General features: G+C 41.1%; 1 protein-coding gene across 28 annotated transcripts; it reads left to right on the forward strand.

The window, feature by feature from the left end:
- On the forward strand, positions 1-27,250 carry Zfp949 (zinc finger protein 949). Of its 28 annotated transcripts, none has more exons than XM_087559987.1 (9): positions 45-487; positions 4,820-4,876; positions 5,407-5,455; positions 7,156-7,362; positions 8,133-8,303; positions 20,958-21,084; positions 21,311-21,403; positions 22,952-24,178; positions 26,287-27,250. In XM_087559987.1, exons 5-9 carry the CDS (start codon positions 8,289-8,291, stop codon positions 26,394-26,396), a joined length of 1,572 nt encoding a protein of 523 aa, XP_087416113.1. In that variant the 5' UTR covers positions 45-487; positions 4,820-4,876; positions 5,407-5,455; positions 7,156-7,362; positions 8,133-8,288; the 3' UTR covers positions 26,397-27,250. The 28 variants fall into 28 exon arrangements, 25 of the variants coding, with proteins under 25 accessions (NP_001128003.1, XP_087416113.1, XP_087416114.1 ...); XM_087559988.1 differs by having other exon boundaries at positions 7,213-7,362; XM_087559974.1 differs by having other exon boundaries at positions 22,952-27,250.
- Positions 27,251-27,787: the final 537 nt, after the last annotated feature.

A 27,787-nucleotide genomic window follows, 5' to 3' on the forward strand; every position in this document is an offset into this window, starting at 1 on the left:
AGAGGCTCACGGGTAATGTAGTCCCTAACGTACAAGGCCCTCCCACACAGGATCAGGTAACCGGCTCTGACAGTTGACTGGTAGGCACCTCTGTCCTGCACTCCCTTTGCAACTACCCCTTAGAAAGTCGCATCCTGGCTCTGTGCTGACACCTTAGCTCGGGCTGTGAGTTTGGTCCAGGTTTTCTGGAGGCGGGTGGGAAAAACAAAAAGAGGAGTGCGGTTTCGGAGTCCTCGGAAGCGGGACTCGTGCCCTCTAGCTCGGTTGAAGCAGAAACATAGGTGGGTCTTGGCGAAGGGACTGAGGTGCAGTTCCAGGGCGGACCGCAGCGGCTCTGGGGGAGGTGACTGTCAGAGCCATCATTCCCGGTCCGACGGTCGGCCTGGACAAGACTTTCATGGTTGCTGTATCCGAAGACTGAGCTAGGAGTGTCTGGATCTGTGGTTCCAACTGTCCAAAGGGCCATTACAGAAGCTCTGCCAAGGAGGTGAGAGTCCAAGATGGCGACTTGGGGGTGAGGGCGGTTCGTGTCCGTGGATTGTCAGGGCCGGGAGGTCTCAGTGTGAGCCCACATTCCAGCTTTTTCTAGTGAATAATCTTGTTACCTGCTTGGCATCCGGTTTTGGGCGAGTTGGGGTGGAGAAAAACCATTAATTTGAGGCCTGGGAATTTTCACTAGCATGACCCAGAAATCCCAAACAGGGAGTCTGGGAAAATTGTAAGTTGATACCACAATGCTGGAGCCTGAAAGGGGGTGGAGTGGGGTAGGAGTCTGTGACCCACGCATCTGTAAGACAGAGGGTGTTAGCTATTCTAATGAATTGGCTTGAAATTCCTAGAGAAATTCTCACATAGTGACTGTACCCTTATGTATATTGGCAATTGTATTTGTCAGTTTTCCTGTCTCTTTATTAAGTGATGTTTTTGAGTCTCCTATGAACTATGTAGCCAGTTTGATAGTGACCAGCTTGGCACTTCAGGTTTGAGCTCTTAGAACAGCGGTTCTCGTCCTGTAGGTTCTCAACCTGAAAGGGCTGGGGTGGGTGGGTAGTGTCAAAAGATCCTTTCACAGGAATCGAATATCAGATATCTTGCATATCAGAAGTTTACATTAGGATTCCTAACATTAGCAAAATTAGTTATGAGACAGCAACGAAAATAATTTTATGGTTGGGGGTTACCACAGCACGAGGAACTGTATTAAAGGGTTGCAGCATTAGGAAGGTTGAGAACCACTGTCTTAGGTTTTGTTTAGTTTTTGAAAATATCTAGTTACCAGAGATAAGACGTTATCTCAGAAGATTCTAGTACTGAAAGATAAAAGTTTTAAAGTTGCCCCCCTAGACATAAAGTTTAGAGCAGAAAAAGAAAACAGGTTAGGCCCCAGAATTGTATGTTCCAAGAAGCCTCTCCTAGGGCTATAGAATGGATAATTACATTGGCCAGCTCAACAGCTTTCTCCCAGAAACTAGCTGACCATAAATCTTAGAGAACAATCTTGAGAAGCAGGAAACAACTTCTCCTAGGAACTAGCGGACCATGAAGTTAAACAATCTGAGAAGTAAGAGACAGCTTCTCCTAGGAAACAATCTTGGGGGACAGAGAGTTCTTCCTTGTGATTTTTCACTGTTATTCTACACACTTTCCAATGACGCCACCCCTGCCCCCTCGAGTTGTGGTTTCTCCCTTTAAACACCTCTTCTCCCAGCCTCTCGGGGTCGAACTCCACTGCCCCTGCGTGGGATACGAGTCTCGACCCCAGTGCACTGGTTGCTATCGATAAACCTCATGCGATTACAACAAGGACGGTCTTGTGTGAGTTCTTGGGGGGTTGCGTCATCCCGAGACTTGAGTGAGGGTCTCCCCACTCCGGGGGTCTTTCAGTACTGATATAGGAACATTTTCTTGGGAACAAAGTAGGGAGGTTTCACGTACAGTAAGAATTCCATCCCACTTGTGTGGAGGAAGACCGTTAATAGGAAAGAGATCAGGAGGCACTGATTCCCGGTAGGGAGTTTACACCTGGTCTAAGCCTTAGATTGCTGCGCTGAACTCCACAGCACTGCAGAGCCTCGTTGACTGAAACTGTACTTTGATTAACCAGGTCTGCCTACGTTTTCATGGCACAGATTGCATCATCATATGCTAAGAACAGGACAGGGCTAATCTGGACTATCGGGTTCCTTTCCCATCACCTCGGTGCTCACCAGCACAGGGAAGGTCTACCGGGCTGTGAATGAATGCATTTGCCCTTTAGACCAGAATACTTTTACGGAGCATACTGCAATAGAGCAGCAAGCTGGGAAGCACTAGTGTACCACATGCATCATAGGCTAATGAGCCGTCGGTGAGGTCAGAGACAGAGGATATACTTGTTCAGTTAGAGGGAGTTTCTTTTTTTTCTCCATCTTTATTAAATTGGGTATTTCTTCTTTACATTTCAATTGTTACTACCTTTCCTGGTTTCCAGGCAAACATCCCTCTAACCCCTCCCTCTCCCCTTCTATATGGGTGTTCCCCTCCCCATCCTCCCCCTATTACTGCCCTCCCCCCAATAATCATGTTCACTGGGGGTTCAGTCTTGGCAGGACCAAGGGCTTCCCCTTCCACTGGTGCTCTTACTAGGCTATTCATTGCTAACTATGAGGTTGGAGCCCAGGGTCAGTCCATGTATAGTCTTTGGGTAGTGACTTAGTCCCTGGAAGCTCAGGTTGCTTGGCATTGTTGTTCATATGGGGTCTCAAGCCCCTTCAAGCTCTTCCAGTCCTTTTTCTTTTTTTTTTTTTTTTTTTTTTTTTTTGGTTCTTTTTTTTTCGGAGCTGGGGACCGAACCCAGGGCCTTGCGCTTCCTAGGCAAGCGCTCTGCCACTGAGCTAAATCCCCAACCCCCCCAGTCCTTTTTCTGATGCCTTCAACGGGGGTCCCGTACTCAGTTCAGTCGATTGCTGCTGGCATTCGCCTATGTATTTGCTGTATTCCGCCTGTGTCTCTCAGGAGAGATCTACATGCGGTTCCTGACAGCCTGCACTTCTTTGCTTCATCCATCTTATATAGTTTAGTGGCTGTATATGTATGGGCTACATGTGGGGCAGGCTCTGAATGGGTGTTCCTTCTGCCTCTGTTCTAAACTTTGCCTCCCTATTCCCTCCAAGGGTATTGTTGTTCCCCTTTGAAAGAAGGAGTGAAGCCTTCGTATTTTGGTCATCCTTCTTGAGTTTCACGTGTTCTGTGCATCTAGGGTAATTCGAGCATTTGGGCTAATAGCCACTTATCAATGAGTGCATACCATGTGTGTTTTTCTGTGATTGGGTTACCTCACTCAGGATGATATTTTCCAGTTCCATCCATTGGCCTATGAATTTCATAAAGTCATTGTTTTTGATAGCTGAGTAGTATTCCATTGTGTAGATGTACCACATTTTCTGTATCCATTCCTCTGTTGAAGGGCATCTGGGTTCTTTCCAGCTTCTGGCTATTATAAATAAGGCTGCTATGAACACAGTGGAGTAAGTGTCTTTGTTATATGTTGGGGCATTTTTTGGATATATGTCCAAGAGAGGTATAGCTGGGTCCTCAGGTAGTGCAATGTGCAATTTTCTGAGGAACCTCCAGACTGATTTCCAGAATGGTTGTACCAGTCTGCAATCCCACCAACAATGGCGGAGTATTCCTCTTTCTCCACATCCTCTCCAGCATCTGCTGTCGCTGGAGTTTTTGATCTTAGCCATTCTGACTGGTGTGAGGTGGAATCTCAGAGTTGTTTTTGATTTGCATTTCCCTTATGACTAAAGATGTTGAACATTTCTTTAGGTGCTTCTCAGCCATTTGGCATTCCTCAGCTGTGAATTCTTTGTTTAGCTCTGAACCCCATTTTTAAATAGGGTTATTTGTCTCCCTGCAGTCTAACTTCGTGAGTTCTTTGTATATTTTGAATATAAGCCCTCTATCAGTTGTAGGATTGGTAAAGATCTTTTCCCAATCTGTTGGTTGCCGCTTTGTCCTAACAACAGAGTCCTTTGCCTTACAGAAGCTTTGCAGTTTTATGAGATCCCATTTGTCGATTCTTAGAGCATAAGCCATTGGTGTTTTGTTCAGGAAATTTTTTCCAGTGCCCATGTGTTTGAGATGCTTCCCCACTTTTTCTTCTATTAGTTTGAGTGTATCTGGTTTGATGTGGAGGTCCTTGATGATCCACTTGGACTTAAGCTTTGTGCAGGGTGAGAAGAATGGTTTGATCTGCATTCTTCTACATGCTGACCTCCAGTTGAACCAGCACCATTTGCTGAAAATGCTATCTTTTTTTCCATTGGATGGTTTTGGCTCCTTTGTCAAAAATCAAGTGCCCATAGGTGTGTGGGTTCATTTCTGTGTCTTCAATTCTATTCCACTGGTCTATCTGCCTGTCTCTGTACCAATACCATACAGTTTTTTTTTTTTTTTTTTTTTTGAGCTGAGGACAGAACCCAAGGCCTTGCGCTTGCTAGGCAAGCGCTCTACCACTGAGCTAAATCCCCAACCCCTACCATACAGTTTTTAATCACTATTGCTCTGTAATACTGCTTGAGTTCAGGGATAGTGATTCCCTCACAAGTCCCTTTATTGTTGAGGATAGTTTTAGCTATCCTGGGTTTTTTGTTATTCCAGATGAATTTGCAAATTGTTCTAACTCTCTGAAGAATTGGATTGGAATTTTGATGGGGATTGCATTAAATCTGTAGATCGCTTTTGGTAAAATGGCCATTTTTACTATATCAATCCTGCCAATTCATGAGCATGGGAGATCTTTCCATCTTCTGAGGTCTTCTTTTTCTTTCTTCAGAGGCTTGAAGTTCTTACTGTACAGATCTTTCACTTGCTTGGTTAAAGTCACACCGAGGTAATTTATCTTTTTTTTCTTATGTTTTTTTATTTATTATATATTACATCCCAATGGTTGATTTCCCCCACCTCCTCTTCTTGCAATCCTACCCACCCTCTTTCATTCCTCCTTCATTTCCCTTCAGCGGAGGGCTGGCCTCCTAGAGATACCAAACATGGCGTATCAAGTTGCAACAAGACTAGGCACCTCTCATATTAAGGCTGCGTAAGGCAACCCAGTAAGAGGAGAAGGGTCCTCAAAGCAGGCAAGTGTCAGAGCCAGCCCCCATCCCCACTGTTAGGAGCCCCACAAGAAGAATCAAGCTACATAATCATAAAATAAATGCTGAGTGTCCTAGGTCAGACCCACACAGGCCCCGTGATTGTAGGATTAGTCTGTGAGTCTCTATGGGACTAGGTTAGTTGATTCTGTAGGTTTTCTTTTATTGTCCTTGACTGCTCTGGCTCCTACAATCCTTCCTCCCCATCTTCCACAGGATTCACTGAACTTCACCTAATGTTTGCAAGGTGTGTTCCGTTCTATCCTAGGTCTCTGGGCTATCCGGCTTCTGGTTCCTGGCCCTCCAGGCAGCGTCAGGTATGGGTTTAGGGGGAATTTCTTTGTGTATTTCTCTGACATGTAATACCTGCTGTGTGAGGATCAGTCCACATGAATAAGTGTGCAGCTTAGGGAGTTAAGCAAGGGCTAACTGAATGTAATTTCTAGCTGTGTAATGGCTAGGCAAGCAATCACAGTCCTGTGAAGGTGGACCTGGTCCACTGCAGACTAGATCTCTTATTAAATACCTTTCCTCCACAGCGAGTGCCTTTCAGCAGAGCAATTACTGATCCAATTGCTTAGAACAAAATTTGGGCAAAGCTACCACCTTCTCCAGAAGCTGTCAAGACATGGGTAATAGTTAGGGGCTCGATCTTTAGGAGCTTGTGGCTAACTCTCTTCTACCAGCTATGTTGAAAAAGATAGGCAAGGCCCTGGAAAATATTTATTGGATCTGGAAGTTGTGGTCTAGCTCACGCCATTGGGTCAGTGAATTTACTTTTCCCGTCTTCCCCCACTGTTTCCAGCATGTGAGTTCCTTTTAAAATTAATCAGTTGGTTAAAATTAACTAACTTTGTGTGTGGGCATATTGTCTGCATGTATGTCTCTTTACTATGTGCATGCCTGGTGCCTGAAGAGGTCAGATAGGGCGTAGGAACCCCTGGATCTGGAGCTATAGGCTGTTGTGAACAGCTATGTAGGTTCTGGCAATTGAACCTGGTCCTCTGGAAGAACAGCTGTTGATGTTGTCTGCTGAGTACATCGGTAGCCTCATATGAGCTTTTTTAGGACAGCATTATTAACAGAATTCTCACGTGGAAACAGATGACGATGGTTCCTCTGTCTTGGCAGTGGCTTTGGGTCATTCACACATATACCTTACCTTCATTTGAAAGACGACAAAATTGCTTCCAAGGAACTAAGAGACTTGTCAAGGGTAACATGATATGTAGGTGCCAGGGATGTACTGATGCTTTGACTATTATTTACTTTGTACAGTTAAGAAAAATCAATGTTTGTGTATTTTCTAATATTGACTTCTAGTTACCATGTAATATCTTCAGATTTGTGTGGTTTTATGTTTTGTGTTGAAACCTAGCATCTGAGTGTGATCTGCAAATGGTTTCCTACAGAGTAAAACACCTTGTCCTGGGCATCCTACGCTTGCCATCAATACATTCTGTACACTGTGTAACCTTAAAGGTATAAAACGAAAGTGTCTTGCTTAATGCTAGCATTCTGTTAACCAAAATTCATAAGGTAGAGATGAAAACAGTAGGAGTCTATCTCTGTTGTAAAATGAAGAAATAGATTGCACAAACTTGTGCTGTAAACCTGTATGTGCAAACCATTATGACTTTAGCTATTCTTCCTGTGGCTTTCAAGCTGTGGGCATCTAGTTGCAGAGTTCTTGTTATAGTTGTCATGCTTGGGTACCATTTCCCGTTCCCCAGTATGTGAAAGAAATACAATCACTAAATGTATCAGCCTTGCCAGGCAGTGGTGGGCCACATTTTTTAATCCCAGGACTTGGGGCGGGCAGAACTCTGAGTTCCAGGATAGCATGGTCTACAGAGTGAGTTCCAGGATAGTCAGGTCTATATAGAGAAACCTTGTCTCAAAACACAAAACCAAAACCAAACCAAACCAAAACCAAAGGCATCAGCCTTTCTTGTACAACAAGTCAACAAAAAATGGTGCTTTAAAGTAAAATTTTTGTTTTCCTACATCCCTGTAGGTCGGTTGGTATCTGGATTGGACTCAACTGGCAAATGACTGTCTTTTCCCACTTCAGTGACAGATGAAGCTGACGTCATCAGAGCTTCGAGGCTGATAAGTTCCAGGTGTCCAGTCCCACGGCCAGTGGTTCCTGTGGAGTCTTTTCAAGGTTCTGTGTTCATCAAGTTGGCACAAAGGTTCCTTACAACATATCTCTGTCCAGTAGGTAAATGACAGTCAAGAAATTCTTTTCAAATTTAGGTTATCTTCACATTTGCTGAGTTCCTCTTGGTCAAATGACTCAAATGGCAAAACCCATCTTCTTCATGGGAACTTAACAAAGGTGTGGATACATGGAGATGCCCCATTTGGAGACAGTACTGTAATGATGTCCTATGTGAAATGTGCATTATTTAAATTTTTTCCTGTATAAGCACAGGCAAAAAAAATCTTTAAATGTGCATATTTTCCATGAAAACGAACTGTGTAAAAGAAGTAGTAGTGTAAGGAAGCACTCATATGGAGCCCTTGGGTGTATTAATATAATATTTCATGTAACAAGTGATTTTAGTGTTACTGGTGGGAAAACTTAATGGCTCTGGTTTTAATTATTACCTTTAAAAGGGAATGTTAATTGTTACCCAAATTGCTTATTAATTATAGATGTATGTATTCATTAACTCAGCCATGAGTAATGACTGGAAAGGTATTATGGGTTCACTGTTAACAGTGTCTTTGCTGCACTTGTAGCCGGGTCTATTTTGTTTCTTTTTTTTTAAAAGAAATTATTTATTTTTACGTGTATTGGTGTTCTGCCTGCATGTATATCTATGTGAAAGTGCCAGATGCCCTGGAATAGTTACAGACAGGTGTGAGCTGCAATATGGGTGCTGGGAATTGAGTCTAGGTCCTCTGGAAAAACAGCTAGTGCTCTTAATCACTGGGCTATCTCTCTAGCCCCCAGGGACTCTTTCCTTACAATTTTTTCTTCTTCAGCCAATTGTACAGTGTTTTGAGTGGAGAATCTAGGACCAAGCCATGAATATCCTCTCACTCTCATGACTCTAAGAGATTCTCCTTCTCTCAAGTGTATCCCAGAATCCTCTACGTGTTTCCAAGGGCAAAACCAAAACCAAGCAACTTAGAAACATCATGAATGAATATGTGGTGAGTTATTTATTCTCACTTTATTATATATTGTTATTTTATTTGTATTCATAGTTTGACCATCAGTAAGACCTGCCCAAATTTACAGAGAGAATTAGTCTTCAACTCCTATTAGTAGTAGTTATAGCAACATTTAATAAATTATAGTTTTCCATATTGCTACAAATTAACATTTCTCCCAGATTTAAAATATCTTTGGCCACCATCATTTCCACCATGAGGCTCTGCCCCTCACGGAACTGGATGAAATCATGATTAAGTTGGTTCTTAGTACCTGTTAGCCCTGCCCTCCATACACCTCAGTGCACAGTGCTTAGTGAAGAGGCTGGTAAGTACACACATGGTGGGCACTTACAGAAGGTGAGGGCGCTGGGATGGGGGTGCCCTGCACACACTGATTTGGGCACCTATGCCAGGTCTTTGTTAAAGCCTTGCCCCAGTCTGTGCCTCATGTGTCGTCTTCACTCTGCTTTTGGCTCTTGCAAGTCTCTTAGTTGATGTTCTCTTTCTCTAGCAGATGCCTCAGTTCTTTCACTATGTCAGCTGAATACTCAGAGGCCACTGTTACATTTAATCTGTGTCTGTGCATGTTGGGACTCCAGCCAAGGGTCTCGTGAGCATTAAGCATCCCCTATTACTGAAACACACCCTGCACTGTCCCCATTTCTGTCTCTCTCCTTCCTGTGCTTTCTTTTTTCTGATTGTGGCCTTTAGTACAGGAAATGATGCCAAAGTGAGCACTTTAAAAAGCACATATTTAGAATTTGCCAAAATCCATCACACAGAAGCCACCCATACTAGCTGCCTTGTTTCATGGAGTCTAACTAGGTTGGTCCTACTTCCCTCAGTAAGAACGCTTTTGTAGCTTGTGACCTTTTACTAAACCCTGGGTTGAATCCTTGCAGGGAAGCCATTTTATTTCCAGCTCAGCAAATCCTACCTGTTTATTTTCCCTGATCGATACTTGAAATTTTAGCATCCTTTATGAGTCTTATCTTCTGATGGTAGAAAGAACACAAGGAGGAAGATTCAGAAAGGGCTAGAGAATAAATACACAAGGATATAGCCCAGTGATCTATTTCCTCTAACTGGTTGCAACTTCCTGAAGTTTTCATCCCTTCTAAAAATAATGCCACCAGCTTAGAACCAAGCATCCAATTCTTGACTCTGTGGAGGATCTTTCATATTCAAACCATGGATCAAAACATCCTGAAAATGTGTCAACTTAAAATAGTTTATGCCCTCTGGTTCTGTGGTAGAGATTCATTCTTGCTGGCTGGCTTCTCTACAGTGGTGTAGCAGCTGGAGGAGGTCACTGAAAGCAGAGCTGGGATGATGTCCAGGAGCACTCAAGGTTGGCTGGCAGTGCGCAGCTGCAGGAGGGCCTACTGTGTCTAGGAAAAGGGTTCTTTCTTAGGGATCTTCCATGTGTTTTACCAAAGTGGTCTCAGGATAGTTGGATTTCCTTCCTAGTGCCTGGTTTCCTCATGAAGCTGTGTGACTTCTGGAAGCCTGTTGGTGACTTTCCCAGACGGTAGCTTTGCCATGTTTCACTGTCCAAATCAGTAGCTGAGGGCAAGGCTTAAGCCCAGTGTCCACCAAAGATGGAGGTCTTTCCCATCAGTTCTGGCCTCTCCCAGAAGTCATTGTTCAGTGTTTGTCTCATCTATCTCAGTGTTCTTCTTGAATACTTGCTTAGCGCAAAGGTTATTTCAAAGTCCAGTATGTAATTTTTGAATATTGAATCAATCCTTAACTCTTGTCTTGATATTGGTTTCTTTTTTTTTTTCGGAGCTGGGGACTGAACCCAGGGCCTTGCGCTTCCTCGGCAAGCGCTCTACCACTGAGCTAAATCCCCAACCCTTGATATTGGTTTCTTATTTAAAGACTTTATATTCAGAGAATATATGGGATTTTATTTTGGGGATTTGTGTTGTGGTCAACATAATGGTTTACTTTGATGATTATTCTGTTTCATCTTTAATAATAAAGACGATTTTGTCGTTAAGATCTGCCTTCTTCCTTACTTTGTAGCCTATGTTCCAATTCCTTGTGATTTCTGCCAGGGGATGGAATTCAGGTCCAGAATAGTTCTAACACTTAACTGCTGAGCCGAGTGTGTGTGTGTGTGTGTGTGTGTGTGTGTGTGTGTGTGTGTGTGTGTGTGGTGTGTGTGTGTGTGGTGTGTGTGTGTGTGGTGTATGTGTGTGTGTGTGGTGTGTATGTGTGTGTGTGTGTGTGTGTGTGTGTGTGTGGTGTGTGTGTGTGTGGTGTGTGTGTGTGTGGTGTATGTGTGTGGATGTGTGTGTGTGTGGTGTGTGTGTGTGTGGTGTATGTGTGTGTATGTGTGTGTGTGTGTGTGTGGTGTGTATGTGTGTGTGTGTGTGTGGTGTGTGTGGTGTATGTGTGTGGATGTGTGTGTGGTGTGTGTGTGTGTGGTGTGTGTGTGTGTGTGTGTATGTGTGTGTGTGTGTGTGTGTGTGTGTGTGTACTCTGTATTTTCATCACTTCCAAAAATAACGCCACCAACTTAGAACCAAGCATCTAGTTCTTGACTCTGTGGAGGATCTTACATATTCATACCATGGATCAAAACATCCTAAAAATGTGTCAACTTAAAGGTTTATGATCTCTGGTTCATAAACTATACTCTTTTAAATTTGAAGTTCATTGATTCTTTGGATCTTATCTTTTTCTTATTTCATTCCTGTATTCAACTTGTTTTTGTTTTTCTTCACTGCAAAGGTACAAAAATTAGTTTCTTCTTTTTTTTAAAGATTTATTTATTCTATTTATATGAGTATACAGTAACTGTCTTCAGACACACCAGAAGAAGACATGAGATCCCATTGCAGATGGCTGTGAGCCACCATGTGGTTGCTGGGATTTGAACTCAGGACCTCTGGAAGAGCAGTCAGTGCTCTTAACCACTGAGCCACCTCTCCAACCCTAGTTTATTCTTCTTAATATTTGATTTCATGGCATCAGCTTCCTCTAGTAGCAGTTTATGCTGTGTTCTACAATTTTTTTATCTTATTCATTTTTAAAAATTCAGTTCAAAATATTTCTTTTTAAATGTGTGTGAGGGCGTGTGCTCATGTTTGTATGTATGTGTGTAAGTGTGTTCAAGCACACATTCCTATGAGAGTACAGTCAGCAGAGCATGTGGGCCCCAGGGACAGAACTTAGCGTGTGAGGGACAGGACTTGGTAAGCACCTTCCACTGCTGAGCCGCCGGTCCAGATGTACACTTCAGAATATTCCGAAACCTTCACTTAAAGAGATCGTCTCAATCCATGCCTTATCTAGTGGTAAGCTGTTTAGCCTAATCCCACATTGGACAGCCTCTACCTGTGGAGTATGAATTTCACAAGCATTTTCCAGGTTTTGTTTGGTGTGTGTGTGTGTTTTCCCCTCTGTTATATCTGGAAACGCCCCCATGTCTTACTGTCTCCTGTGTCTTCTGACATAAAAGCTTCTCTAGTTTTTCTCGGGTGGCTGTTGAAGTCCAGATCTGCTCAGCTCAGGTACCTGTTCTGATGTTGTATTACACTGTGATTTTGGAATCAGTAGGTCTTATGAATTACAAACAACAAGCAGTTATTTGTATGCAGCAAAGAAAGTTTGGGATGTCAGAGTACATGCTTTTAATTTGTAAGGAATACCAATGGACATACAAGATTTACAGTTGAAATTAATCTATATATGCAAATATAGAATCATTCACTATACAATCAGTTCCCACAATTTTGAAAATATGTATTGATTTAAAAATATAGGATTTCTCTGTCTGCAAGTACACCTGCAGGCCACAAGACAGTATCAGATCCTTTTATAGAGGGTCCTAGCCATGCGGGTGCTGGGAATTGAACTCAGGACCTTGGGAAGAGCAGGTAGTGGTCTGGAGGCGAGCCATCCCTGTAGGCCCCATTCTTTGAATTTTATGATACAATAAGATTCATTCACCTATATGTGATTTTTTTATACTCAGTTTCTTCTCTCTTTTATTGTTTTTAAACTTAATACCTTACCAGTTCAGAAGTTGAGGGCTTTTCAGTTCCACTGCAGCTCTGGGAAAATATTGCTTTTGCCTTTCTATGTGTCTGCAGGCTCCTAGGGCAGCATGTGTCTATGGCTTAGTCCATTGACTTAGTCTAGTAGGCTGCCTTTGCTGATTTGCCAGGGCTGAGCCACTGCTTGCCCTTTTGTGAGGGCTGAGCCTTATAACAGCAGGTACCATCTGGATCTGAGCCTATTGGCCTTAGCTCTGGAAAGCTTGCCCGCCTGTGGGGCATGCCTGAGGTTCTCATTCCCCCCTTGATATCTGCTGCACACAGACCTCTGCTCTCTCTCTCCTAAAGGATTTATCCTCCCCAATCTTCCACCCCAGCATCCAGCTCTGGGAAGTGCCTGTTTCCTGCCTTTCCACTTTTTCTTTTATTGTATATTTTTAAATTTACATTTCAAATGTTATCCCCTTTCCCAGTTTGGTTTCCCTAAACCCCCTATGCCCTCCCCCTCCCCCTTCTTCTATGAGCTCGGTCCCCTTCCTCAACCACCCACCCCTTCCCACCTCCCCACCCTGACATTCCTCTATACTGGGGAGGGGGTTCAGCCTTGGCAGGACCAAGGGCTTCTCCTCTCGTTGGTGCCCAACAAGGCCAGTCTCTGTTACATATGCAGCTGGAACCATGGGTCTGTCTTTGGGTAGTGGTTTAGTCCCTGGGAGCTCTGCTTGGTTGGTATTGTTGTTCTCATGGGGTTGCAAGCTCCTTTCTCAAACTCCTCTAATGGGGACCCCATTCTCAGTTCAGTGGTTGGCATTCACCTTTGTATTTGTAAGGCTGTGGCAGAGTCTCTCAGGAGACAGCTATATCAGGTTCCTGGCACCATGCTTTTCTTGGCATCAGCAATATTGTCTGGGTTTGGTGGCTGTATGTATATGGGCTGGATCCCAGGTGGGGCAAGCTCTGAGTGGCCATTCCTTTAGTCTGTGATCCAAACTTTGTCTCCATATTTTCTCCTATGAATATTTTTGTTCGCCCTTTTAAGAAGGACTGGAGCATCCGCACTTTGGTCGTCCTTCTTCTTGAGCTTCATGTGGTGTGTGGATTGTATCTTGGGTAATTCGAGCTTTTGGGCTAATATCCACTTATCAGTGAATGCAAACCATGTGTGTTTTTCTGTGATTGGATTACCTCACTCAGGATGATATTTTCTAGATCCATCCATTTGCCTATGAATTTCATGTAGTCATTGTTTTTGATAGCTGAGTAGTACTCCATTGTGTAAATGTACCACATTTTCTGTATCCATTCCTCTGTTGAAGGAGATCTGGGTTCTTTCCAGCTTCTGGCTATTATAATAAATAAGGCTGCTATGAACATAGTGGAGCATGTGTCTTTGTTATATGTTGGGGCATCTTTTGGGTATATGCCCAAGAGTGGTATAGCTGGGTCCTCAGGTAGTACTATGTCCACTTTTCTAAGGAACCTCCAGACTGATTTTCAGAGTGGTTGTACGTGACTCTTTTGTCTAAACCTGGATTCTGTGCTTGACATTGGCCACCATTTGTAACCATGGGTTTTTCTATTCTCGCCCAGTTTCAGCGATAGCGACTCTGAGACAATTATATTTGAATAATGCCTAGGCCATAAGCTTGGTCATATTTTCTAATTAGCGAGTAACTTTTTTTAAGAGTTAAAGACAGATCTTTATTTTAAACTCTGATCTACCAAATTAGCATTTCCCACCAACTCTGGGAGCAGAGATCTTCCCAGGCTTCAGTCTTTTGTTTAGGGGCTGCCTTTGTGAGGGTCTTGGCAGCATCCATTGCTGACTTCTTTGATGCCTGCTTAGCCTTTCTTGCTTCCTTGGCAAGAAGCAAGGCCCTAATTGCCTGCTCTCTGTGAGCTTTCCTGACTCCTGGTTTCTGAGTCCTCTTGGCCATTATATCAGCAAGAGACGCACCCATCAGTGATGGCTCACTGGAATTCGACTACTTTTCTTTTGAATTTCTTTCAGCTGTCCTTTCCTGTGTTTTCTTCTGTAGAGGACAGTCCAGGTTATCTGCCAAGGATTCCTTTTGGAAAGGAATGCAGACTCACATTTGGCCTTCCCGTTGGTCCTGGGTAGATCTTATATCTGCTGAAACTACACAGCTCGACCTTCATGGTGATAGTTGTCGGCCTGCTGGGGGAAAGATGGCAAGGAGAACTAGCTTGTAATTTAATTAACCCATTCCTTCTATTCAATGAATGCCACATGCATGGTTCCCTCTTCTCAGTGTCATGCGTCTGCTCTTCAGAGTTCAGGTCAAATCTCTTCCCTGCCTGTCTCTGTCTCAGAGTTCCCTCTCCCTACTCTCACCTCTTTTAATTTCTGCCTTAGCTCATTGGCCAATCAGCTCTTTATTGATAGGTGATGCTGCCACCCAGTACACAAAAGATTCTCGCTACAGTATATAGGACCATTACTTTTTGTGTGGTTGAGGCAGGGTTTTGAAGGAGAGTTTCAGGCATGCCAGATTAAGCAAAGGTCATTCGTTCAAAGGCTTCTGAGGGAAGGGCAATTCTTGTAGAAGCATGTTGGTTAAAACCTATGCTGTATAACTGAAGTAGGAGAGTGGGGCATATACGACTTAATGACAAGGGTCACTCTTTCTTTGGGCAAGAGTTCAGAAGTTTGGTCCAGGTTCTTCCTCCCAATCCCATGCTCCTAGAAATAAGACTCAGACTCAAAATTCCCTGGCCTATACCTAGGCTCAACTTTGGCTAGATCATAACTTTGATAACCCAATTATTTTAACCTACATTCTGCTGTGTGGCTAGTTACCTGATCTAGTACCATACATCTGTCTCCTCACATCTTCCTGAGCAAATCTTATCTTGCCTGGCTCCGTCCCAGAATTCTGTCCCCCACCACCCATTTTCTGCCTAAGCTATAGGCCATAAGCTTTTTAATTGACAGGTCATGCATCCATACAATACACAAGACATTCTACAATTCCCCCTTTTAGTCCAATAAAAGCATCTTTTCATTTCAAATAAAAATTGGATTCAATTATAACAACTATGAGACAATTACAGAATTGCATTCAGTTCTTGGCAATTAAGGAAAAATTTCTATTGTCTATCCTATCTTAGTATATTCAAAGTTTTATACCTAACTCAGATTTTATCCTAACTTGCATTATCCACCTAAATCATCCTTTTAGACCTACAATATTTTCTTAAATCCTTAATAACTCAAGCTTAATTGTGAGTCTATAACTATCTAGTCTTACCCCCACCAAAGACCTGAGAAGAAATAAAAATTTGTTTGAATATGCAGGAAGGGCAGGGGCAAAGCTTCCCAAAAATTATAGAAATGACAGAGCAGCAGGCTGCCCAGACAGTCCCCAATATTGTCTCTGTGACATTGGAGCATCCATTGTCAGCCTTTTGGCCCAGTAACTATGACAAACTTTTTGTGAGGCAGGATTATGAAGGACTTGCTTATCCTGTCTTGGCAGAGTTTGACAGTTGACTTTCCTGTGTCCCTTTGTCCTTTCTGGACAGCATTTGCCTGTAGTTGAAGCACAGGCATTTTCTTTGTCCAGTGGCTAGCTTGCCACGATTGAAGCAATTCCACATGGAGGTTATTGATGCTCACCATTATCTGTGATGTTAACTGGGGGACTGTCAGGAGCAGACCTGTCTCATAGTCTAAAGATCTTTTAATAATTAAATAATTTTATATGCCATATTCTGTAGATATCGGAGTTTTTTGAAGACCAGCTATCTACTTAAAGTATATCTGTATTGTCAAACATTGCTTATTCTTAGCTATTTACTGTCTGAATGACCTTGAAAACATCTCATTGTAATTAACTAGTATTTAATATGACCATGAGTTTGACTATCTGACTATTAATTTGTATTTCTTAACCATCCCTAATAGTTTGTAACTTGAAGTTTTTGTCATCTCTAACAGTTTGTAATAGCAGCTTTCAAAAGGACTAGAACTTTAAGATTTATATAAATACAGTTTTTCAAATAAACATTAGGAACATATACACGTTGTGTGGGTATCAAAATAACCTTAAATTTATATCAGTATAAAGTAACCCATGCCAATGTATCAAAAATAATCTTATTTTTATATCAATATATATACAATTCCATACCAATGTCAGATTATGGCTGTAAAATGTTTTTTGGTTTAAGAGTATATTCAGGGGCTGGAGAGATGGCTCAGTGGTTAAGAGCACTCACTGCTCTTCCAGAGGTCCTGAGTTCAATTCCCAGCAACCACATGGTGGCTCACAACCATCTGTTAATGAGATCTGATACCTTCTTCTGGTGTGTCTGAAGACAGCTACAGTGTACTCATATACATTAAATAAATCTTAAAAGAGTAGATTCAATAATCTACTCTTATATGTCTAATTTCTTATAATATTTCTTTATCCTCCTTTTTCTTTTCAACCCCCTTTCCCTTACTTAAGAAAGAAACAAAGAGGGGTTGGGGATTTAGCTCAGTGGTAGAGCGCTTGCCTAGCAAGTGCAAGGCCCTGGATTCGGTCCCCAGCTCCGAAAAAAAGAAAAAAGAAAAAAAAGAAACAAAGAAAGGAAGAAAGAGAAAAGGGAAGAAAAAAAATCCCCTGGGGCTGGAGAGATGGCTCAGTGGTTAAGAGCACCGACTGCTCTTCCAAAGGTCCTGAGTTCAAATCCCAGCAACCACATGGTGGCTTACAACCATCTGTAATGAGATCTGATGCCCTCTTCTGGTGTGTCTGAAGATAGCTACAATGTATATAATAAATAAATAAACTTTAAAAAGAAAAAAAAGAAAAAAAAAAGAAATCCCCTGAATCTCACCTCCCTATTTTGACTCCTCCCTGTCCAAGGCCATAATTATTTGTAACCACTCCCTTTGAAAGATAACAAACATCTGGCATTTATTGAATGACCAGAATTCCTTTACCCCACCTCTTGGGAATGGGGTGATGTTTTCTTATAATCGCTTCCAGTTGATTTTGGATGTAGAATTAGAATTAGAATTAGAATTAGGTCCAAAATTAGAAAATTAGGAAAAAATGGTTAGTCTTAAGAAAGCTAGCTATAGGGGCTGGAGAGATGGCTCAGAGGTTAAGAGCACTGTCTGCTCTTCCAGAGGTCCTGAGCCAGCAACCACATGGTGGCTCACAACCATCTATAATCAGGTCTGGTGCCCTCTTCTGGCCGGCAGGCATACATGCAGGGCAGAAAGCTGTATTATGTATACATAAATAAATAAATAAATAAATAAATAAATAAACAAACAAACAAACAAATAAATAAAGTTAAAAAAACTTATAAAAAAGAAAGCTAGCTGTAGCTTTTGTTGTTCAGTCTCTGGATGCTGAGAAAGTGCAGACTTAAATGAAGTCCTAATTGGAGCAGTCTGAAAGGCTAGACTAAGTGAGCTAGCTGTTTGACGTCTTAGAAGCAAGTCTTTAGAGGAAACCAGCTTGAATGTAGTTGAGGTAGGATCAGGCAGGGAGGTGGAAGGCAGCAAGTTTCAGCATCTCAGCATCCCCGAGGATGAACATAAAGATTTAGAGGTCACACACACACACACACACACACACACACACACACCCACACCCACACACACCCACACACATGTATATACTTCTATATTAACATAATGTATGGAATGTGTAATGTGCACAGATCAGGTAAAGATGATTTTTTTTGTTCCTTGTTTGAGCAGGTGAAAGACAACTGTCTTTCTTTATGAGCTACTTTGATCATATAACCAAACTGCACTATAAATCTCCATTTATGTCATATGAAAGGATGGCTTGATGAATCTTGAGGACTCTGTAGACAATAAAATCCATTAGCTATGTATAGCTGAAGTTCTGGCTAGAGACATTTTTATGTCTCAGCCAGTTTCAGGGCTGTTTCCATATAGAGGGGTCAGCAAATCATGTTACCTATTCTGTTTGACCTTTTTAATTTCCTTTTTTCTATCTGTAGCCAAGATCTTCATGGGGTCTTCCTTTATCAAATATGATTTTTATCATTTTGGACGGAATCCATAATTTTTCTCCTCCTGTATGAACTTATGCAAAGCTCCTTCCCCAGAGTAACATATTTCCTGTTCTGAGGTTAATACTATCTTTGAAATAAATAGGCTGATCTAATTCAGCGTTTTTTCTATAATCCAGTGCCTCTCAGTAGCCATTGTTTTTGTTCATTAGCATTTAAGAAAATTTGAGTTAATGAAACATTTTGTAATCTATATTTGGCAGTCTTTGATACCCTGATTCTCTGTTTATTAAGCATTTATTTTAAAGTACAATTGGATCTTTCTTTTAAACATTTTTTTAGTTAATGTGTATGAGTACACTGTCGCTGTCTTCAGACACACCAGAAGAGCGCATCAGATCCCATTATAGATGGTTATGAACCACCATGTGGTTGCTGGGAATTGAACTCAGGACCTCTGGAAGAGCAGTGAGTGTTCTTAACCACTGAGCCATTTCTCAAGCCCCCAATTGGATCTTTTAATGACTTCTTGTTTTATAGGATTGTTGGTATACCTATAATATGCTTTATATTATAATTTTTAAATTTTTAAAAATTTTATTAGAGACCTATACTGAAGCAATATCAGTTTTAATTTGTATAGGTACACCATAATAGCCATAACTTGCATAATAACAGAATCAGCCCACTTGTTACAGTTGAATAAACAGAGAAGTCAATTCAGAATCATCCTGAATAAGTTCAGCAGTTTCTTTTTTTTTTTTTTTTTTTTTTTTGGTTCTTTTTTTTTCGGAGCTGGGGACTGAACCCAGGGCCTTGCGCTTCCTAGGTAAGCGCTCTACCACTGAGCTAAATCCCCAGCCCCTCAGCAGTTTCTATATGCAAAACAAGCCTTTCTGCATATTGGAGGGTCAGTTACTATATTAAGAAATTCTTGAAAATCTAATAATACCATAAGTATTGCATATAATTCTGATTTTTGAACCTATTCATAAGGACTTTTAACCACCTTATATCTTCTGACTTATATCTTGCCTTTCCTGATTTATTTGCATCAGTGTAAAATATAGGTGCTCTAGAAATTGGAATTCTTTTTATTATACAAGGAAGAATCTAATTAATTCTTTTTATAAATTGAAGCCACTTACTTTTTGGGAATTTGTTGTTAATTTCTTCCAAAAAATTACTGCAAGCTCTTTGTCGATGTTCATCTTGTGCCTATAGTGAGACAATCTCAGCAGTGGTAAAAGGTAGTACAATCTCAGCTGGATCCATTCCAGCTAGTTGATGAAGTTTCATTTTTCCCTTTAGAATCAATTCAGAAATCTTTCTATATAGGTTTTTAATATTTTACTGTTTGTATACTAAAAACATCCATTCTAAGATATAATATTCCTTCCGCATAAGAATTCCTTTGAGAAAATGAGTAGAAGGCAAGATAACTAAGATGCAGGTGGTCTTTGAATATGATCTAGATGTGTGTCCTGTAGTTTCTTTTCTATCAGAGCCAACTCCTTTCAGCTTCACCTGATAACTTTCATGGGCTTTTTAAGTCTTTATCATCTTGTAAGGTCTGAAATAAAATGTTATCTCCTGAGTTTCCAAATAAAAACAAAACTTTTTCAATGTAACTCTTACCTAATAGGTTTTATAATTGTTCCTGCTGTATGTTGTTTATTATTAGAAGAAAAGGAGCCTTTTATTAGACAAAAGAGGGAAATGTAGGCATGTTTCTATACAATGTGTAACTTTTTTACTCTGTGTTATTCAAAAGCTGATTTCTCTGCCTTCATATCTTGCTTCAATCATGACACAACACTTATATCAAGAATCTCCTGTGTCAGGTTTCTGTAAACAATTCTTACCATTCTGTCAATAAATGCTGATCACCCAATGTCGGCCAGAAAAGAGAATAGGGTAGAGCATCCACTAGCCAAAGGAAGGAGAGAGAGTGAGATTCAGATCAGTGAGGAGGATGGGGGATTTGGTGTCATGAGGAAGGGGTCCAGAGAGAGATTATGGAAACACACCTAAAGCCCAAAGAACCAGGTCAATAATAATATACAAGTATCATGGGATGGCGTAGGAGGTAGCCTGATTAGCATAGAAAGTAAAGTTAGATCAAAACTGCACTCAGCTATTAAGGTGCCAATTTAGAAAATACTGTTTTTTCTGTGTGATTATTGGAAAATAGTATGGTAAAGACATACAGCCACAGGCTTAATTCACTGTTGATACTTATATTAAAGATAACTCATTTACACAGAGAGTGGGAATTATCATTGCACAACCCATACTACATGACAGTAGTCAGGCTGCCTCCAACTCCTAGGAGGCAAAGTGAGGCATGGGTATGTTCATGTTTCACTTACAGCCCTATCTGATGAAGGCCTGGTTACTTGTGTGGTGTGTGTTCTTTTACACCAACAGTGAAAGTTTTGATCTGCAATTTCATCAGGTAGTACATTAATCAATCAATACCATTAGGATTTTTTAAAAATATTTTTCTACTATATAAGCAAGGTATATTATAATGTAAAATACATGAGAGCCTTCCACTACTTAAGAGAAGCTGGTCTTCAGGTTCCTTTTTAAAAGCCTAGAGTAAATTGATTGAAGAAATGTGCTGTTACAGGAGTTGGTGTCATTTGAGGATGTCACTGTGGATTTTACCTGGGAGGAGTGGCAGAATCTCAGTGATGCTCAGAGGATACTGTACAGGAATGTGATGCTGGAGACGTATAGCAGCCTCCTGTCACTGGGTGAGTAAGTCTCAGGAGCAAGCACCTTCCCTGCAATAAATATTTGAGCACTTGTGAGGTTTAGGGCAAAGGTTCTAGGCCACGGATTGTATGATTGTTTAATGCTTTCTCGTGAAAAGTCCACATTTGCACTTTTATTACAGAGATCCTAAACCTGGTTTTGTCTTTCTTCAAAGAACCTTATTAGTACAATTTTTTCAAGTCCTATATTATTTCCTATTAACAGGGCAATGTATCCCTAAACCTGAGTTGATCTTCAAGTTGGAACAGGGAGAGGAACCATGGGCAGCAGAAGAACCTGCAAACAAGACTCTGCCAGGTTAGTTGTTAGTATGTGTGGATGGGGAGACTGTGTATAACAAAGGTTGGCCAAATTATCAATTTATCCCCAAGTTCCATATCTGAGGGCTCAAACATGTTTGTTACATAGTCTGTAAGGAGAATTCTCTCGCATGTGTTCCTACATTTCAATTTGATGAAATGTTTCTTAGGCCTCCACATCCCCCATCTAACCTCTGACTTCTGTAATTTGATGTTTTTCTCTGGTACTTTTTTTTCATAGTTTCAATTGCCTCTTACACTCCATATTTCATGTGCTTGTTTTAGCTTTAGCACATGCTAACGAGGTAGATTTCAAGTGTTGGTTCTTGTATATTTATATAAATAAAAATGTAAAAGTAATGTCCTTACTTCTGAAATTTCAATAAAAGACAAATAAGTTTATTTATGCTAAGGAGTCACAAACAAGTATATGTAATGTTGAGTCAGAGTATAATGAGTAACATGGTGTTTAAAGTTACAGAGTGTTTCCCTTATGAAGTTGATGAGAAAGTACAGAAACAGATTCAGAAATTAGGCTGTGAGCCATGATCTAAGGAATTAGCAGGACCCTTAGGAAGGGGTGTTCCTACTTGAGAAAGAATCAAGAGCTTTTTCATGTTTTTGTCCCAAGGAGAAGTGAAACAAGTTTTCAAGTTGAAGAACTCAAGCTTTTCTGGATGGGAACTGTAATTTTAATGTAGCACTTCTTTAATTTTCCTTCTCTCATTCTAAAGCAACAAAGATAATGAGGAATTGTAGAAGCCACTTTTATGAAACTAAGAGAAGTCAAGTCTCTGAAACATGATGACATCCTTGAGAATTGATGAATTACTAGACGGTGGTGCATGGATCACCACTTTGGAGGCAAATGTTAGGGCTCATGGTTATCACAAGTAGCCAGATATTTTAGAGATGTACAGCATATATATTTTTCCAGAATGGTAGACAGGAGTTGAGATCTCAATTACTGGAATCTGTTTTTGGTGGAAGTAGAAAGGAAGAAATTTGATGTTTGAAATACTCAGAGTCTGTCATCATTCTTTGTAATAACTCTAAGCAAATGAGATGCAAACTCGTGGCCATACTGGAAGCTTCAGGTTAGGAAGCATCCTATTGGAGTTTGCTCATAATCTGCAAAGAGGATGTCCTAGAAATTAGACCAGAATAAAGAGAATGGCAGAAAGAAAAGATCACGGTCATATATTAAAGTATACATGAGACTAGAACCTGGTTAAAAAAATACAACCATTCTCTGAGTGGAAAACTATATCTAGCAATTGGTAGATAGTTTAACAAAATATTTCTTCCCCAAAATAAAATGAAGCAATACTTCACTACTACTTTAATACTAGGAAACTTATCCGTGTATTTCAGTATGCTAAATCAAAGGAGTAAACCAAAATTTATAAGCTAATACAGTACTTACTATGATTTTAATAACAGTATGTGCTAGTTGGCTAGAATTTTTTTACATAAATATGAGAATCCCATTAGAAACTCTTAAAAATAATTCATAGAAATTACTTTTGTTTGTTTGTCTTTTTAGTCTTCTGCAATGTGGATGGTATAATTGAAACCAACCAGAAGAGTCATGAGAGACATTTGTGGCAAGTTACTGCCAACAGCCACAATAGAGCAACTGAGGAAGCAAATGGGTTAGAAAACACTTTTTATTTATACTCCATGAATATTTCAAATTTTGTTGTAAACAATGGAAACTGTTCAAGAGTGAAGCCTGAGAAGTTGCATGGATACCTGAATACATGTCTCCCTTCTGAACCTCATGGACTGTGTACTGTAGAGCAATATAACGACTGTTGCATAGCAGGGAAATCCATCAGATGTCCTGAGCAGTTGGGGCAGCATTCCAAGGTTCAAACTGGACAGCAGGATTTTGAATATATGGGAGAAGGGAAAGATACAAAGGAGGCAAAACTCTTGAAAAGCATTGCTCCATCTAAGAGACTTCACCTGGGACTGACTTCCTGTGAGCATGGTGAATGTGAGCAAGTTTCTGTCGAGTCAGATGTCATGGATAATGGAGGGAAGACAACTTTCAGTAGGACATGTAACCTCACTAAACACCAAGCAACATACTTAGGGAGAAAATCTTGTAAATGCCTTGAAAATAAGAAAACCTTTACCAGCAAATTAGACCTTACTGTTCATCTGAGGACACATAACCAGAAAAAAGACCATATATGTATCCAGTGTGAGAAACCCTTTAGCACTAAATCTTCCCTTACTGTTCATCAGAGAATTCACACAGGAGAAAAGCCCTATGGGTGTAGTGTATGTAATAAAGCCTTCAGACAAAAGTCAGCTCTCATTGTACACGAGAGAACTCACACTGGGGAGAAACCCTTTGGTTGTTATGAGTGTGGTAAAGCCTTCCAACATAAGTGGTACCTCAAAATGCACCAGAGAACTCATACTGGGGAGAAACCATATGAGTGTAAAGAATGTGGGAAAGCCTTTCTAAAGAAGTCATACCTCAAAATGCATCAGGGAACTCACAAGAGTGACAAACCATATGAATGTGAAAACTGTGGAAAAACCTTCCATAACAGGTCATACTTCAATATGCATCATAGAACTCACACTGGCGAAAAGTCCTATGCATGTAATGAGTGTGGAAAGGCCTTTTACCAAAAGTCAGACCTCAGGAGGCATCAGAGGATCCACAACAGTGAAAAATTACATGAATGTAAAGAATGTGGAAAAGCCTTTCAAAATAAGTCATATCTCAAAACTCACCAGAAAGTTCACACAGGTGAGAAACCATATGAGTGTAAAGAGTGTGGAAAGGCATTTCAAAACAAGTCATATCTCAACAAGCATCAGATAATTCACACAGGTGAAAAGCCCTATGAATGTAATAAATGTGGAAAAATGTTTCAGTGGAAGTTAGTCCTCAGTAAGCATCACAGAATCCACACAGGGGAAAAGCCCTATGAATGCATTCAGTGTGGAAAAATGTTTGGCTACAAGTCATCCCTCATTGTTCATGAGTTGATTCATTCTGGGGAGAAACCTTATGAATGTAATGTATGTAGAAAAGCCTTCACACAGAAATCAAACCTAAGTAGGCATCAGAGAACTCACCGACATGGGGAGCTATGATAGGAGTGGGTATGGATGTGGTCCCATGTTCTGCCTCTCCTCTGGAGATGCCCAACAGCCAATATACTGGCTTGGGGGAGACAAGGCGAAGACAGGGACAGGGGTCTGAAGTCTATGTTCCTCTTGGGATGTCAGACACTGCTTCATGCCAGGCTGGAAGAGTGAAACAAAGTCTAGGAGGGGAAGGAGCCTGGTCCAGTTTGGAGTGAGTGCTGAGTCCCAGAGGGGCGGGAGAAGAGAGAGGTCTTATGGAGTTTTAGTATTATGGCTCCTTTAGGTGAAAGCCTTCCCTGAGGCGATCTTTAATGAAGAAGCTCTCTTCTTGATTGATCTTAGCTTGTTTGTATTACTTTATTGGGGGTGGATGTGAACACATAGGCTTTATTCTGGGTGAACAAAGGATTATGTATTTTTGGAGAAGGGCGTGAGAATATCCAGAAAGGGAAGGTCATTGACTGAAGGCTAAGGCTATTGAGATGCCTTGTTAGCATGGAGAGGCATTCCAGTTGCTGTGCTATGGGACCAACTTCCTATGGTCACTTTAGTTAAGGGTCAAGATTGCATGTTCCAGAGTGGGGCATAGAGGCAGGGAGGGAGCAGCCCTAGTCCTGCTGATCTCAGATCTCTGAGTTTCCCAGGGTTTGAGGGTTCTTCCACATTACCAATCTCATGCTCATCTGGTGGCACAGTCCATCTGCCCTACATTCAGAAAGACATTTAAGCCTCAGAAGGCATCAAGAACTCCAAGCAAGAATCCACTTCAGGGGCTGGAGAGATGACTCAGCAGTTAAGAGCACTGACTACTTTTCCAGAGGCCCTGAGTTCAATTCCCAGCAACCACATGGTGGTTCACAACCATCTATAATGTTTCTAATCCCTTTTTTTGGAGTGTCTGAAAACAGCTACAGTGTACTCATATCTAAAAAAAATCCACTTCAGTATGAGTTGTGTAGATGTTCTTTGTATAAAACAAATGTCAATTTAGAGGAGAGAACCACATAGGATTGAGAAAGCTTAGGAATGTGTTGAATGACTGTGAAGAAGTTTCCCCAGTACTTACACTTGAGAACTTATAAAAACACTCACACAGGAATGAATTTCTATAAATGTAATAACTGAGGAAAAAATGTCCCCTTGGAGGTCAAAACTTGGAGTGCATCTAAGTATTTACATAGGAGGAAACTATAAATGCAAAGTTATAAAAGTTTTACCCAGGTTTTTTATTCAGTATATCTGAGATAACTCATATTGGAGAGAAACTCAAAGAATGTCATGGATGTTCAAAATACTTATATAACATAATTAAAAAATATTTGCATATAATTAAGTTGAAAATAATTCATACTTTAATATACATAACAAAGTCTACAGTGGGGAAAACACTCTTCAAGCAATGTAATCATTAAAAAACTATCTGAAAGTCACTCCTTGTTAAATATGAGATCACCCTGTGAAGAAAAGCCTCTGTGAATGGAGCCTTTGCGGAAATGTTCCAGTGGAAGTTTTACCTCAGCATGCATCAGAGAACTTACTCAGAAAAGAGAACTTACCCAGCAGAGTCTAAAGGAATTCTTTTAGTGTGGATGAACAACATTCAAAACCTTTCAGCCCAAAACTTACCCTGTCTACAGGTAATGCAGGCACCGGGGAGGAAGCAAAGACTGAGGGAATGGCCTACCGATAACAGCCCAACTTGAGACCCATCCCATGGGCAAGTACCAATCCCTAACACTATTAATGATACCCTTATGCTTGCAGACAGAAGCAAGTTGTCCTCTGAGAGGCTCCACCCAGCAGCTGACTCAGACAGATACAGACACCCACAGCCAAACAGCGGATGGAGCTTCAAGACTCTTATGGAAGAATAGGAGAAAAGGTTGTGGGGGTCAAAGGGGATAGGAACTCCACAGGAAGATCAACAGAGTCAACTAACCTGGACCCTTGGGGCCCCCAGAGTCTGAACCACCAACCAAAGAACCTAATCAGGCTGGACCTAGGCCTCCCCGCTCATATGTAGCAGATGTGCAGCTTGGTTTTCATGTGAGTCCTGAACAACTGGAACTGGGGCCGTCCCAAAAGCTGTTGCCTGTACTCGGGATATGTTCTTCTATCTGGGCTGCCTTGTCTGGCCTCAGTGGGAGAGGAAGGGCCTAGCTGTGCAGAGACTTGAAGTGCCAAGGTGTGGGGGGATACTTATGGGGGCCCCCATCCACTCAGAGGAGAAAGGGAGGGTGATGGGGAAGGATTGTGGGAGGGAATGATGGGGGGGGCAGTGAGTGGCATTTAAAGTAAATAAGTGAAAAAGTTAAAAACAAAAGAAACCAAGCATTGCCACACATCACAAAATGTGGGCAAAGAAATAATACTAAGTAGCAGAGTAATTACAAGTCCTCCAGAGACTTATTTCCTTTTCTCTGGAAATAGGTTGCAACTTTCAGCCACCACTTGTGGCCATCACACGTGAGCTCTAAGAGACTCTGAACTGAAGTAATGAGTAGTACTAGACTTGGCAACCTGAAAAATAGCAGGCAGTGTTTTTCAGTTTCTTTGTCATGTCAGAGTGAAGTGCTCACGACCCTAAGGACATCTTTGTAAAAGTTGGTAGGAGAAAGTTTCCGCAAGTTAAGAACTGTTTGAAGAAAACAGATCTTTACCCTTTATCTCTGTGCCGTGTATCTGGTACATTAGTGGGAAATAAATGTTTAATGTTTAGTCTTCCCAACTGTGATCTGTTCTCATTATATTGCCAAGGGCTCATTATTGGTAATTCATTTTATGAACACAGGGAATCTTTCTGAGAGATGTGAGTAACCCTCTCTCAGCACATTCATACAGAAGAGAAGTCTCCCTTGATCCAAGGTGAATTGTAGAAAAATCAAATGTGGAAAAACACAGTAATCATTTTGGGGAATGTTTTTTTTTTTTTTTTTTTTTTTTTTTTTTTCGGAGCTGGGGACCGAACCCAGGGCCTTGCGCTTCCTAGGTAAGCGCTCTACCACTGAGCTAAATCCCCAGCCCGGGGAATGTTTTTTTTATCATGTTGAGTGTATCTCATAGAAGAAAAAGTAGATGTCAAATAGTTTTATAGTATTTCCAGTTTTATACAAAATTGTATTACTTAGAGCCTTACCAACTCATGTATTATACACATGGATTCAGGTAATATAACTAACTAAAGTTACACCTAACTTTAGCACAAATATCTGAGTATTTACAGACATGAAAACCGTGGGGTGGCAACAGTCTGTGAGGGTCAGTG

This window comes from Rattus norvegicus, chromosome 8 (genome assembly GCF_021556685.1).
Source record: "Rattus norvegicus strain SHRSP/BbbUtx chromosome 8, alternate assembly SHRSP_T2T, whole genome shotgun sequence".
Classification (NCBI taxonomy): domain Eukaryota; kingdom Metazoa; phylum Chordata; class Mammalia; order Rodentia; family Muridae; genus Rattus; species Rattus norvegicus.